The following is a 15934-nucleotide window of genomic DNA, read 5'->3' on the forward strand; positions in this document are numbered from 1 at the left end:
CACATTTCAGGCTGCACCACCTGCAGGTGCTGCCAAATTCAGGAGCCCCCCTGTGAGGCCTGGGAAAGCAGGGGCTAGAGGAAAGCCCATATTCCCTGATCCCATGCATCTGCTCCTCGGAGGCCAGCTGGAGGAACACTGCTGGGGAGGGTTGGCAATAGGGGGGCACTTGGAGCCCAAATCCTGGCAGCCAGTCCCTGACATGCTTTTCAAGAGCAGCTCTTTGAGGCCTGTTGTGCCTGGCTCTGCTCTCCTGGAGCTCTGGACTATCAAAATGACAGTCAAATGGACAGGCAGCCAAACCATCCCTGAGGAGCCTGGCGAGGTTTGGTCTCAGTGTGTCAGGATGTGGACTGGAAGCTGGGTAATGACACAGTGACAGATGAAATGCTCAGATGGGGCCAAATGCAGCTCAGTCCCTCAATTCTCCTGCTGACACAAAGAGCTGTGCTCCAGCTGAGGTGTGGAGAGGGCTGAGGGAGAGGCTGCCTGGATAGCAAAGGAGATTTTGCAAGCAGGCTCAGGGCAAGTGGAGACCAGCCAATATGTACATGAGGCCAGTCCCAGACTCCCAGCAGAAAGGAAGATGATGATGGTCCTTGCAGCTTAAATTTTGCTGAAAGCCATATTCCTCCACTAAACTCACTTCCAGGGAGTCCACAGCTGGCATTTCTGCTGTACAGATCCTTGAGCTGGGTCAAAGGATATGGGTTTTGGGAGCAGGTAGAAGGATGCCCCTCACTTCAGTATCTGCAGGAAGGAGCACACTTGGACCAGGTACAATGGGGACAGGTCAAAAGATACCTGCCCCCCACCTCTGAAAGCCAGAGTGTCTCCTTTGCATGGAATGCTCGAGCTTCAGGATCTCTCTCAGTTGCCTTCTCATTTTCAGGGACTCTGATGACTCTTAGATGTCTTCTCTGGCTCGGGTTGAAATAAAAGGAACAGGAGAGCTATGAAACATACTGCAAATATTCTTGATTCTGATCAGAAACAGCACTTTGGAGGTCATTCACAGGAGACTGTGTCCTTGTGAGCATAATTTCAACATCACAGTGGTCTTGGTAAGGACAATCTGAAGTCCAGAAGGGTGAACTTTTGAGCTTTAACCAGTGGCTACAAGAGTCTCTTTGCAGTTATGTCTGTGTTTTCCCTACACAATCTCTGAGAGGTAGAGAAAACAAGTTATTACAGCTATTCTGCAGACAAAGAACTAAGCCTAAGGGCAACTAAATGCCTTGCCTTAGGTTAATCGAGGCATTTGTGGCATTAGAGAGAACTGTACAGAGTTCTTGATGTTGCCCAAGTCACTAAGCCATCTCTCCTCTAATCAAACCTGTCTGAGTCCTAACAAATATCTGCATAGGCATGTATTTTTCAAATTTTTTTTTTTACTCTTTTCATGGTTTATAGAGAAATTCCAGGTAGAACATAGGCAGAAGTTGCCTGAATTCAACTCTCCTGGCATAAATTCCCCTGATGGCAGTCTGATTTTAACTCCCATCTGTACTGTCGCGCCCCTACCCACAGGCATGAGTCACACTGAGCAATAAATAACAGCTAAATCCTTCTTCTGCCTCGACAGGTGATGCTGAGGATTTTCTCTCTGCGTACACACAGGGTATAGCGCTACAGCCTGATGATGTATTGTGGCTATTAATTTGGGCAGATGAAGCTTTTTCATCATTAACGTCCAACCTGAATGCAGGAATTTATTTGTGTTTGGGAAGCACATGCAGAGCCTTCTCACTGCCATGAAATGCTGAGACTAACAGGGGTTTTTTTTGTTTGTTTTTCTTTTTACTGGCTCAAGGCAGCATTAGGTTCTGAGACTGATACTGTTATGCCTTTTTCTCTCCCTACCTTTCTGGCCTTCACCATCCCCTGCCTTGTTCTGCCTCCTTTCCTATATCTCATGCTCTGCTTTCATTCTTTGGCTCCTGCAGTATCTTCTTGTTTCAGTTTTTTCCTCCTTTCCTTCTCTATTGCACAGAGGCACAAACATCATTTCAGAAGGCTGTGAGACAGCAAATGTCCCATGGCACAGCTGAAAGCCACATGACTTTGGGTTGTCAGAATATTGGCCAAGCTTAAGGCTCTGTGTAAATGAGCTCCTCTTGCAAAGACCTGTCCTAAAGGCTCCTGCAGGAACAAGAAAGGAATGAGGGAGGCTTAGGAAAAACCACTGCCAGGCAATCCAATTTTCCATAATGTTAAGGGGCCTATTACACGTGCTCAAATTATCAGTTCTCCTCTTCTGCAAGTGGAAAAATACTGCTGGGTGTTCTTTAGAGTAAAAATCCTTCATGAGTATAAAAACGTAAGTATAAATGTGGAGTTGCTATGTGTAAGGTTGCTGGTAAGTCAATGCCAGCATATTTCAAGCCCTATGGCAATTTTTATGACTTTCTTCAAGATGCTGATTTCAAAAGCAGGTCCTTCAAAGATCTGGGAATCTGAGATATTCCGGGTACAGCTCAGACAGGCTTTGCAAATTCTCTCCTTACAGAAGAAGACATCACTCTGTGGGTATGTTTTGTTTGTGCTGCAGTGATACATGTGGGCCACATAGTGAATTTGATAGCTAGATAATCAAATCTGTTGAATGATCATGACTGCTGCAAGGTTCAGATCTCCTCAGTAGTGTCTCATAATAAAAAAAAAAAAAAAAAAAAAAAAAAAAAAAAAAAAAAAAAAAAAAAAGAAAAGGTTAAACTGATCAAAATTGCATGAACATGAATGGCAAAAGCAATTGCTCCAGTATTTTCCCTGACACTTAACCTTGAAATGAGTCTCTTTAAATTTGCTTGTGCTTGCACTTGTATTTCTCCACAGGCAAGGTGCATAATGAACAGTACATTTGCAATTTTGAAAGCCCTTGAGGCCACAATACAATTGTTTTGGAGGACTTATGCAGAAAAGAAAGAGGCTGGACTTGGTTTGAGAACCACCCTTTTTATCTGATCTCATAATAACTGAGCCCCTTTAGCCTTGATCACTGGGCAGCCCCGAAGGGAAACACAGGGATCAAACCTATTAAAGGGCATGATGGAAGCATAAGGTTGGCTGTGTCTGTGACAGGCTGCAGGGGATTTCTGGGAACAGGAGAGAATTCTGGCATGGCCACTGCATTTGTACACTTCACTGGGGGTGGCAAGCAGCTGTCTGAGAGACTGATGCCTGAGCATCCTGGGCTGGGCAGGAACTGTTCCTGATGGCAGGAGTGGTTTCCAGCCTGTGGAAATGTCTAATGTCTCTGCTAGAGCTCTTTCTCAACACACTCCCATACCACAGAAAACAGGAGATAACAACCCTGCAAAGGCTGCTGTGAGGTGCAATAAATTATTTTGTCTCCAGCAGCGGGGAGGTTGGTTGGTTCCCCAGCAATGGGAAGGTGATCATGGGCAATAACTGATGGGTTTTTATCAGAACCTGAAACACCAAAGTCACCTCCCATCTGAGATTGGGCATGAGGCACCCTGGCCACAGCAGTGTGGGAGCACTGGGCAAAGGGTCATTTTGTGGCACAACACTCTGAAGATCTGCATGGATCCAAAGGAAAGGGGGAACAAGGCAGAAAGGAGGAAAGGACAAGAGCATGGAGCGCTGGGGGCAAACAGACACAGCAGATCTCAAGGCTGCTCTGTTAGGTAGAGGCAGGAAAAAGAAGGAAAGGGATATTTAATAAGGATACTTGCTCAAATAAAATCCCTCCTGAAAGAAAGCAGTACTTAGAAATCACTCAGGGTTTTTCTGCTTTCATGCCTCTGTCACTGGAGCAAATCTATTCATCACAGCCATGTATTAATGAATTAGTTAATTAAGCAGCTCATTATTTAATAACTCAGGTTGTAAGTGTGATGAAATAAAAATCCCTTTGTAGCCAGAGGCACATCTCTGCCAATAAGCTAAGCAGTTTATAGTTAATCAGGGATGTTTGCTGTCTGACACAGGCAGAATCTGCTGAATTGCAAGCACTTTCCTTCCAAGGTTATTGCTTACAGTCCTCTCTGGGAGCTTGTCAGGGCCTCCAAGCCCAGTCAGGTTAAACCTAATAAGCTGTCCAAGGGCAAACACACGTAGAAATGCTCAAATTCATGAAAGGGCACGAGGGCACTGTTGTTTCTGAATAAATATCCAATTTGCTATTGGTTTACTCTGCCAGGTGCAATGCTGATAGGGAGGCTGGTTTATTAATAAGCAGTAAAACCTCAAAGATTCTAGCTCATTACAATATTTAAAAAGACAAGGAAATAGAAGCATGTGCTGTTTGTTTGGCTCTGTTATGGCTCCCCCAGGTGATATTGGGGAAGCTCCTTTATTTGCATCTACGTTGGGACACCTCTAAGTATTACTTGGTGTCCAGGATGGGGTTTGTGCCTCAGCTCCACGTGAAGGAAAATGTTTGTGGGGCAGCAAAGCTCACCTTTATTTTGGTCATCATGTGGAGGATAGCTGGGTTTGAAGATGAGAATAAATCCTTACCTTGCTTGTCCACAGGGTCCCTGGAATATGGGGGACAGCACACAGCATTTCCACTTCCATGCTCAGACACTGTTTTAGTCTCTCTCTGTCTCAAGGCATGATGTGCAAAACAAACCTGAGAATTTTTCCCAGCCTTTGATGGGACTTGGGAGCACTGTAGGCTGCTTAGGTGCTGTGGTAATGGGAGTGGAGGAGAAGAGGAAATAGAGATCTAGAAGAAGTTTAGAGACCATGAGTAATTTCTCAGCTAAAAAATTGTTAAACTCAGTAAAATGGCCAAATTCCACCTCAGGCATATGCATTTCTGTTTTCTTTGGGTAAATTATAATTTTTACAAGACTCTGGCACATAAAAGCAGGCACTCCTCTCCCACCAGCCCTCCTGCTGTGATTCTCCTCCATCCTCCATGGTTTTGTTCTTTTCCCCTTCACCACCTCCCTTCTGACTAAGCTCTCGGCTGTGACTTCTCCCTCGTTTGCTCCTTGAAGCGAGTCTGTTCATTATTTATTAGCTCCCATACTCTTACACCATCTGTCTCAACTCATTATCCATATTCAGCTTGTCAAATTGACCTTTTATGGCCTTTCTCTGGAATCCTAATGTGTAGTCTGTCCCTCCTTATATAGATATGTGTTGCTAAGCCATTGCTTTCCAACTCCTACTGTTAAACACTCCTCTCTGTATCTATCTCATGAACACCCAACTTGCTAGTCTGTGCCCCTAACTTCAGAAAAGCTGTTTATTCTGCCTGACTGATGCTTGTTCCTTGTTTCATCTGCTGCATGTTTGCTGTGCCAGCTTGCTGTAGCACATACTGTCTTAGATATGACCTTTAAAGCATCTGCACCAACACAGTATCAGACTTTAGGGTATAATCTCCTTCTAACAGTCTGGGGGACTTTCTGTCCCTTAGTTCATAATATAACATAGTGGATTACAAGCTGAATTCAGCCCACAGCCACTTTGCTGTGAATCACCACCACCACCACCACATAAGGCAATGGCACTTTAGTGTGCAGTGTTCTGGAAACCAGAAATCTCCCCCAGTGGGATGGGTGAGAATGAAAAAATGTAAAGGCATTGGAGCAGTGCAGCCAGATTCTTACTCAGCATAAATCAGGTCAGTTCAATCAAACTACTGAACTATTTGTGTTCATACCCCATCCCTCTCTGCTTCCAAATCCAAGGGCTACTGTAAATGCTTCAGCTTCAAAGATAATAGTTTCTCCTCACAGAACATTGTGTAACGCAGGACTGTAGGATCAAATAATGCAATAAGTATTTTCTCCTGGTGGAACAAACATACACAGTGTGCACCTGCTCAGGAATGTGTAAAACCCACCACAGATCAATAGAGATTATCCAGAAACTGTAGGAGAACTTCAATAAACTCTGTAGCAGAGAATTTTGAACTAAAATGCTTTCTCTAAATAATTAATCAGAGCTGCTGGTAACACACTAAATACTCCAGCTCTGGTTTCCCTGCATTTCTTGATATACCAGGACTGCATCTGCACCAATCTTTTCCAACCTACAGTGTGGGAGCAGTGAATAAATGTGTCCTGTCTCAGAGCAGGATCTTTGAGCAAATCAATGCATTTTACACAGAGGACTTTTACCCTACCTGTCCTACCTGTGCTGTAAGGGGAGCAATCAGCAGGTGCCATCTGTATTACTGAAAGTCACTTCTTTGAACCAGATGATTTCAAGTCAATGACTTTCAAATATTTTGCTCTTCTTTACAGAATCTGTGGCACAGATAGCTTGCTTAACAAGCTCCATGGAGAGTTTTTGAACCTGTGTTACATATCTATCAAACAATTTCTTAATAATAAGAAAAGTTTCAGGACAAACTAGTTTTCTCCTTAGTTTTCACTTAATACAGTGCTCTCTTCTGAAGCTACAACAAAAGACACCTATTTTTCCACAGTTCAAAGCAAATTCTTTTAAAAGGCAGGCTCTGCTACAGACTGATTTTTAAATCTCTTGCTGCCCAGACCCAGTTAGCCTCCTGTGCTTGCAGCCACAGTTGATTGTTGTAGCCATTAACACATCATTTTACACCTGAAAAACATATATTGACATGCCCTTCCATGTAATTTTGTTGTCTTTGATGGCAAAGCAGCTCCTTTTTGCTTCCAGCTACCATGTCACTGAGTAAGAAAACTAAACTCAGATACCCTCCTTGATTATGTCTAAACCCATATACCTTCCTTGATTATCTTGTCCCTCTGGAACAAGAACAGAAAAGAGACCTCAGAAATTATATTGGATCTGATATTGCTCCCATTGCAATGGGTTTTCACCCTGGGTCTGTGATACAGTCCTCCTCAAGAAAGCTTGATGACCATGGTTTCTTTTGGACATCAATTGCAGACAAATTTTACTTCCAATCTTGTGGGACTGGAGGGGAATCAGAATGGCATATTTTTCCTAGTGATACATGTAGTGTTCCTTTACCTGTCTAGAATCCTGTAGAAACTTGCATCCCAAGGGCTGATCTGTATTTTGGAAAAAAGGGACCAGGTCATCAGCTGATTAAATCACACTGATTCACTGGCCAGTGTTCAGATCTGAGAACATCCTCCTAGAAATTCCCCAGGGACACAGTGCTGTCTACCACCATTGATTAGGGTATTTGATGGAAAGGCAGAGGAAGGAAAATGACTGCTGAAGACCTGCAAGAGATGTGATCTATTTTGATACAATCATCCCCTAAAATAATGTTCAGTCACTGGTGAGGTTTGGGTTGCGTTGTTTTGACTGAGTGATGTCTTCCACAGCCAACTTCCTCCAAAAGTCCTCCAAAAGTATTTCAGAGTCCTGTGCTCTGAGACTTTTCTCCTTTTATTTTGGCAGTGAAAGAGAAATGCCAAAAGTCAAGCAAGAATTAATAAGGCTTAGGGCTGATCTCTAACAGAGATGGCACCAGATGCATTTATAATCCTTGGATATGAAGGCAAGAGCTACTGTTATTACAACACATTTTTTTCCACAGTTTGTGGATCAGTAATATGTCAGGGCTTCCATCTTTCCCTGGCATTTCCTCCTTTATTCTGAGCATAGTTTGCACCATTAATCCCTGTTCTTGCTCCTTGATTTCCAATTTCACTTGGTTTCTCCCTTTTTGTATTCAAACCCCCCTCATTTCCTTTTTCTACCTTCCCTCACATATAAATTCTCTTCAGATCCTGCTGCTTTTCCCTCTGCAGGATCCTTGCCAAGAACCCAGCCTTGCCATCTGTCCAGGAGAGTGATGATATTGCTCAGCTCTCTTCTGGATGCTGAATTGTGTGGCTGTAGCAGCAACTTTAATGTAAAAAAAAAAAAAAAAAAACAAACCAAAAAAAAACAAAAAAAAAAACCACCAACAAAACAACAACCAAAAAAACTCCATAAAAAAACAACAACAACAACAAAAAAAAACAACACAAAAACAAACAAACAAAAAAAAACCACCAAAAAAACAGGAAAACCCAACAATAATCAGAACCCTGTAGAAGAAAAACACTTTTCTGCCTCACAGAGGTCAGATACTTTTAGTCATATGCATATAAATCGCAGGATTACTTTTCCTATATCATATTGTCTTTTTAAAGGTGCACCTGAGATAATTTTACATCCATGAGAGCATAATCAGAGCTCCTGTTACAATTTTTGCTGGTAAAAACATGCCATTTTTTCCAAACCTGAATTATTTAGGGAAAAAAAAAATCCGTTTCAATGAATGTTTCTAATAAAAAATGGATCAAGTTGACAGGATGGCATTTCTTTAATGAAATATTTTTTTTTCAGTTTGAAACAAATCTCCATACACCTCTTTTTTTTTTATTTTATGCCAATGAAAAGGGCAAGTTTCTACAGTATAAGAGGAATAATGTATAATGCACCTGATCTGAAAGCATTTTTGTTGTGAATTATGGGGTTGCAGTCTAATTTTTTAGATTTAAATATTATTATTATTATTATTATTATTATTATTATTATTATTATTATTATTTGGAAATAGGGAAATTTTCAAAGTTCTCCTGAGGTGAAGTAGCATTTTTCTTAGTTTCAAAAAAAAAAAAAAAAAATGAACATGCTAGACTGCAAGACTTCATTGAAAACCTGACAAAGACCTGGGAGCACCTTTCCTTACAGCTCCTCAGCTGTGAAGCTGGGAGCACAGAGACCTCTTTCCCCCAAATTCTGGTGTATTTAAGGTTTAAGGTTTTGGGGACACAAGTTGCCCATATATTCATATATTCATACAACCACAGCTGCGAGGGATCTGCAATTCCCACCAGAGGAAAGCTGTGCTGTCCTGATGTGGGGCCAGGAGGGACACAGAGATGTCAAGAAGCCAAAGGACAGAGCCCAGGATGCTCAGCCTGCAACATTTCATCCAGCAGCTCAGTGATCACTCATTGCTACAGTGCTCAGCCTGCCTGATAATATTGGTGTCACTGCTGGCTGCCTGAAATCCAGGATGCTGCTCCCCTGGGAGCTGTGATTTGTTAGGCACCTCAAAAATCTCTCCCTTCATGTGTACAAGCAGATCCATTAACTGCAACCTGACTTAGAATCCAAGACTGGAAATTCTCAGAAAGCTATCTACAGAATCGTCTTTCTCCTTTCAGTGAGGAAAATTCCTGCTCAGGAATTTTTTACAGTCAGCTTTGTGACTGCAGAATGTCCTTATGGTCACTGTAGGATATGGGCACCTTCCCATTGCTGTCAGCAGAAAGCAGCTCTGGGGGTGAGGATGTTCTGCAGGAGGAGTCGTCCTTCAGGCAGAATATTAAATTGCTCTGCCATCTGTTTTTCAGGGATTATTCTGGTGAATGCTAAAAATCCCTTGAAAGCATTTTTATGGTTTCCCTGTCATGCTCCTTCTCCTCAGTGTTCAAATAACCTCTCCCTCCTGTTGTTGATTTTGAGTGTTCTCCCTTTCTGAGCATGCAGAAAGGCTCTGGGTGGCAGCTCCCAGCCTTGGCTCTCTCTCCCTGCTGGATCCACACCATGGATGTGCATTATGCATTTATGTGTGTGCACCCACGGCTTGTGCTCCCACAAAGCAACATCCTCACTCTCTTTGCTTTTCCAGAAACTCCATCATGCCCCAAGGTGCAATATTTCATAAGAAAACCCTTCTCATATCTACCCTGTTCACTAATTTGACATGATTTCTGTTCTCTGATAGAGCTCAGCTCTCTGACAAGCCCTGAGCTCTCTTCATTTAGTACCAGCACGAAAAAATCACCCTTCTCTGCATCCCCTCCAAGCTCTGCTGCCCTCCAGCCCCCAGTTTATCACCTCAGCATGCCAGACTTACCTATAGGCCCTCTCAGAGAGGCAAATGCAGACGTTGATCTGCTTTTTTTAAACATCCCTTCTCCTAGAGTAGATACTGTTTCTGTTATGAGGATATCCAAGACTTTAGGTTCCTATTTTAAGTTGCAGAGCTCAAATGAGTGAATTCCTGGCTAAGTATGCAACATCTGAGCTAACTAAAGAGCTGAAGAGTACAAGAAATCTGCAAGGCGCATATAAAGAAATGAGGAAAGGATCTGAATTCTTATGTATTCCAGGTTTCTATGTCCAACACAGTTTAATGGGCTGTTTTGGGGAGACACAGAATGAGGCTTTCGTGCCTCTGCCTTCTTGCCCCTGCAGATTCTGCCTTATGGAGCCTGACATTTGTTGTGTCTTTAAACCTCACTTGTATGTCTCAGAAAGGGAAATGACCGTTCAAAAGGGCCAAGGGTTGTAATTAGAATCACTTAGATTGGAAAAGAACTGCAAGATCATTAAGTCCAACCATTGACCCAGCAGTGCCAAGCCCACCACTAAAGCATGTCCCCAAGTGCCACATCTGCATGTCTGCTAAATACCTCCAGGGGTGGTGACTCCACCACTGCCCTGGGCAGAGTGTTCCAATGCTTGACAACCCTTTTGATGATGCAATTTTCCTAATATCCCATCTGAAACTTCCCTGGCACAACTTGAGGCCGTTTCCTGTTGTGCTGTTATCTGGGAGAAGAGACTGACACCCACCCTGCTACAATAGGCTTGGTGAGATGTGTATATTTGTCTCAAGCCTCATGCATCACTGTGAAGGGTAATTATAGCAACCCAAGCCTGCCATCTTTATGACACATCATGATTTCGCATCTAAATGCTAAATGGGGCTGTTAATGAGTGAGAGCAGCTCAGCTTGAGTGAAAGGGTGTTAAAGAATCAGATCTGGAGTGAATCAGCCTGTGCATATGTAGCAAAGAAAGAAAACAAGTGGTGTGAAATATAGAAAGTGTAGCATTCTGAAGTTATAGCCTGCTTCTCTGCACTGCCTCTTCTCCTAAGGTGATCCCAGAAAATATCCATCCTACAAACCGAATGGGAAACCAGTCACTATTTTTTGCCATGACCTTTTCTCTGAATTACTTGTTCTTCCCCATACAGGTGACTCTCACTGGTCTGTGAGACTCATCAGCTCATGTCATTATTTCTTAGGCTGCCCAAGATGTGATTCCATCTGGTAAATGCCAGACTTTGTGTGTCAGTGAAAGAGCACGGGTGCTTCAATAGGTCTTTTCTAAGCCTGTGATCTTTGGTCCTGTTGTTGTGGGAGGCAAAGAGCCCAGCTTTAAGCCTCAGCAGCTTTTAAATAGAGAACAAAGATTTCCAGCACTTGGTCTTTAAGAACCTACTTTTACCTTTTGAAAAGAGAGATAAGGTCTGTGGACACTCAGAGTCTGATCAGTTCTGCTATTGATCATTAGTGTTATTGTTACTTCATTTTCTAAAATGAGTTTTAAATTCAGTTCTGTGGCAACCAGAAAGGGACAAACACAGTGAGGTCACTGTGCTTCCTGCTCCAACATTTGAGGTTGCTTTGAAGCATGACCTACCAGCAGATGAGTCTTAAAGACTTCCAAAGCAAGGCCTAATGTTCTTTTGCACATATTGTTCTTTTGTTTTTTTCTCTTTAAATAAAAGGCTCCTTCCTCTACTTTTCATAAGAAAATATGTCTCTGTGGAACTACATTTTTACCGCCTTGGAGAACACGATGTTCAGTCATGACACAAATCTTCGTGTAATCAAGAAAGCTACTTCAGACTGGGAGAGAGTTCTGAGACTCAAAAGTAATTTTGGACTTTTTTAACCATTAAAAGTAACACTCCAGCACTGAAACAAGAGCTGTAGAACTCACTTAAGAGCTTCTGATGGCTGTCAGATGTATTAACTCCCCTGAACATTAACAGGTCTGGTGCCTATGCAAATACTTCTCTTTACCCCTCCCTGCACTGTGGACTCCTGATCATTATAACCTGATCAGAATTCATTTGGCATTTTTAAAACTTTTTTTTCTATTCCTTTATTGATCACTCTTCTTGAGCCCTGGAAGAACGCCATGTTGCCTTTTTCACTTGATGCAAAATGTGTGGTGTGATTCAGCATAGAGGAAAGAGGAAACACGTTGAATGTAGTGACAAACAGCAGAGAAAAGGAAGAGGTTCTGGCAGGTTCTGCAGAGGCTGTGTTGTAATTATGGGCCACAGATATAGAGGTAGATAAATAGAAGAGCAGAGGAAGATTTTATGAAGTTCCTTGGAGCAGTTCCATGAACAGTACGGGCAAGGTATGGCCATTAATCCATGCAGAGAAGTCAGGCCTCTGCTCCTTCCTTACCCTGAGAATTTGGGCTGCCAGAAAATCACAGCATTTGCAGCAGGAGTGATGCCCCTCAGAGCATTTTATTATAGAGAGTGCTACTGAATTTCTCCTCTGAAGTCATTTTAGCTGCATATAGCACTGTTATTTACAGTGTGTGCGTTTGCGTGCGCGTCTATAGGTCAACTGACTGTGTAGGTAACAACACCCACACATCCTCAGGCTTGTGCCTGCCGATGTCAATCCATACCTCATTTACACTTTATTTAGTCAAGTAGCTCAAAGCTTAAAGCAAAGTCCACGTTCTGTGCATGCCTACGCTGTGCTGGCTGTTCTGGTGCGACTCCACTCCCTTTCCCATGTGCTTCTCCTTCCAAGCTCTGTGTCTACAGCTGTGTGAGGCAGGGGAGCACTGCAGAGCCAGCTGGCTGGAAACCGCCTGGAAAATAATGGAAATCAGGTGTCCAGAAAGAGTATGTGTTTAGATGTGTCTTGACTTCCCTTGGTTTTCCCTGCAGACATCAGTGATTCTCTATTAGCTTTGCTTTTTTGCTCTCTGTGAAAATCATCCCCTGTTGATTTTTAGATATGGGGAGAACAGGGCTTGGTGTGACTTTTGGTGACTTGGCAGACTCTGTATGCCAGCTGTGCATCTGGGATACAGATGGAAAGACACTAGGGGAAAGAAGAAACCAATAAATAAAATTAATGTGGGGATCTGGATGAAAAACAAAACCAAGATAATATTTTGTCTCATTATGACGCTAGCCAGTTGTAGGGACCAGGGATGAGTGTACTCTGAGGAGATAGATAAAAACATTTTTAGCAACCTGAGAGCTCTGTTCCAGCAACCCAGCCCAGTGCTGTTCTGCTCTCTGTGGAAAGGAGGACCACATATGGGAGGCAGGACTTCCAGGAATTACAGAAATTGGGACCACATGGTACTTTACATTCTACTTTGGGTTCCCACTGAACTTGGTACATTTTAATGCTCTGTTTTTTTCTGAGGCTTTGGGTTTTGATGATGCAAAAACATTCCTCTGTTGCCATATTTTTTCAAAGGAAAAGCACGTATTCAAAATATTGGGCATTAAACTCAGTGCATGTGTGCTTGCAAGCTTACTGCTGTCTCATTGCTATTGTTTCCTCTTTCTCAGGACATGACCTTCAGCACCACAATGAATCAGGAAAAACCTGTCAAGTCCTCCTAGCTCCCCAGCTGTGCAATTTGCTGTTCCCTCGCTGTTCCCCAGACAGCAGCTTTTCTCACCCAAAGCACAGAAGCCAGCAAGTCACAAATGACAGCTGAAAAGTGAAGCATTACCAAAAGCTGCGTGAGACTCTGTCAAAGAGAACCTTTATATATAATCCTCCTTCTGAGCCTGCGAAGCTGTGCATCCCATCAGTTCCAAAGAACTGATAGAGAAGATATGTTCAAGTAACCAACACCAGAAATTGCACAAATCCATACCCATTTTAGAATATCTACACTGTGACCTACAGCATTTAGAACTCTCCGTTCAGAATGGATGATGGATATAGAAACACAAACCAGGTCTCAGATGACTACAGGTACCAGGATGGCAACTACGACGCACCCAATGACGGCTACTACCGGGGCGGGGATGAGCCCGCGCAGGACGAGGATGCTCAGAGTGATGTCACAGAAGGCCACGATGAGGATGATGAGGTCTATGAGGGGGAGTACCAAGGGATCCCACACCCAGATGACATTAAAGAGAAGCAGAAGAAGCGAGCCCCTGCCATGGATGATGAGTACAGAGACCGTGCTGACCTTATGGCCGAGAGGATGGAGGACGAGGAGCAACTTGCCCACCAGTATGAGAACATCATTGAGGAGTGTGGCCACGGACGCTTCCAGTGGACTCTCTTCTTTGTTTTAGGGTTGGCACTGATGGCAGATGGGGTGGAGGTGTTTGTGGTTGGATTTGTTCTTCCCAGTGCTGAGAAGGATATGTGCTTGTCCAGTTCCAACAAAGGGATGCTGGGTAAGTGCCACTGGCAAACAGCTCTTCTAATGCAGCGGGAAGCAGCTGGGACACCTTTTTCTAGTCACCAGCTGATTTCAGGATCTTCTGATGACTTTCTTCTTGTGTTGTATGTCATGTATAGTCATGCCTGGGTAGATCTGACTCAGGAGGGGTTCAATGCTGATGAGCATCAGAATTGTACCAGAACATGCTGTGGCCCCAGTGCCAGTCTGGTCAGTGTGGGCTGGATCTGGGCAAGACAGCTCAGTCTGCAGGTCCACAGGGCAAAACTCCAAGCGGTGTTCAAGGATAAATAAGTGAAAAGTTAAAGGTGAATCTAGTGACTCAAAATTCAAAGCTGTTAGAAACTACAGGTTTCCCTTTTCTTCAGCCCAAAGTCCTAACAGGCAAATCAACTGTGCAGTCAGTTCCTTCAGCCTGCTGACTTCTCAGCGTGCTCATATGTCCTGGATCAGATGTAGTCAATAGAGGTTTCTTTTTAGGTCTGTGGAATGCTATTAAAGTGCAGCATGAAGATTAAAGCTGAGGCTACTGGCAACATCCCTTTTGCATCACTGCTGACATCTCCCTGAGGTCAAAATACAAGGCTTAGTTATTTATTGGGAGTGAGACTGGTTGGAAAGGTTTGGACGAACAATTTTTTCCCTTGAACAATAGGCAAGCCAAATTCCATCAGCCAAAACAGCAAAGCCTCCCAGATCTCCAAGAATCAGGACAGGATCCAGCACGGTCTGTAGTGAGAGCCAGCCATGCAATAGGACAGAGCATCTGGAAGGGAAATAAAATAGTTCTTGGAATAACTTGAGGAGGGAGACAGTGTGTCTTGATGGACATGTACTGGGATTGCAGGGAACCATCAGGGACTCTAGGTCACACATGCTGGCCCAGAAGCCCTGCCTGATGCAAGGAAAATGCAGATTTGGGACTAGACCCCAGCCATTGACTTAATTCTATTGGCATTATTTTCATGTGACAAAGGCAATAGATAATTATCCCTATACAAACCTCTCCTCTTGGTGTACTGAGGTAATACTTACTTTTCTGTTTCTCCCTCTTTTCTTTGAACTTGAGGATTGGGATATTTCTTTCTATAGTTAGCTAGGTTTGTACTGACTTTCATGCCATAAAGAATTTAGTAACTTTTTTTGCTTCACAAACCCATTAAAATTTCTAGCTCAAAATATCTCCGGTCAGATATCTAAAAGCAAACCTCTCACAATTAGATCCTGATTTCAAAGGGACTTTGGAATTCACCAGCTCCCTGTGGGACACAAGGCTTGGTGTCTTTTTAGTGATGAGACCTTTTTTGAAAAGCAGGTCATTTATTTTGGTGACTCTATGAAAGCTGAGATTTTCTGAAACTCTGACCCCATAAATATCTACCTCTGTATAGCTCAAGCTCTGGCAGGCTCCTGAATGAGAAAACTTCAAATGTCACAAGGAGATCTATCTTTGAAGTATTTCTGGCCCAACCACAGGTAAAAATGAACACGAAATCTCCCCAGAGAGCGCGTTCTGCTTTTTCCAGCTCAGTATTTGTGAGGCTGAAAGTTCAGGGTGTTCTGATAAGCTCTGAATAAGCAAGGATACATTTGGGTCTGTATCCAGTCCCAGCTCCTGCACACTAACAGAGCTAATCTGGGACTGCTAATGAGGGGAAGAGAACTCTTCTTGCTGCCTTTCCTGCCCACTTTCAAACACAGCTTGTGAGAACCTCATTTTGCAGAACAATTTCTCCTGTCCTTAGCATGTTTGTTTGGGGGATCTGCTATCAATCTGC

The 15934-nt window shown here is 43.2% G+C and overlaps 1 protein-coding gene across 2 annotated transcripts in view; it reads left to right on the plus strand.

Annotated features, from left to right (window-relative positions):
• The window catches only part of SV2B (synaptic vesicle glycoprotein 2B), a 67774-nt gene that overhangs the window by 23589 nt on the left and 28251 nt on the right, over positions 1–15934 (plus strand). For both annotated transcript variants that reach the window (XM_053988665.1, XM_053988666.1), the window contains exon 2: positions 13300–14151. In XM_053988665.1, the coding sequence (XP_053844640.1) occupies positions 13668–14151 (484 nt within the window). In that variant the 5' untranslated portion in view covers positions 13300–13667. The remainder of the gene's footprint in view (positions 1–13299; positions 14152–15934) is intronic.

The sequence above is a fragment of the Vidua macroura genome, chromosome 12 (assembly GCF_024509145.1).
Source record: "Vidua macroura isolate BioBank_ID:100142 chromosome 12, ASM2450914v1, whole genome shotgun sequence".
Lineage (NCBI taxonomy): Eukaryota > Metazoa > Chordata > Aves > Passeriformes > Viduidae > Vidua > Vidua macroura.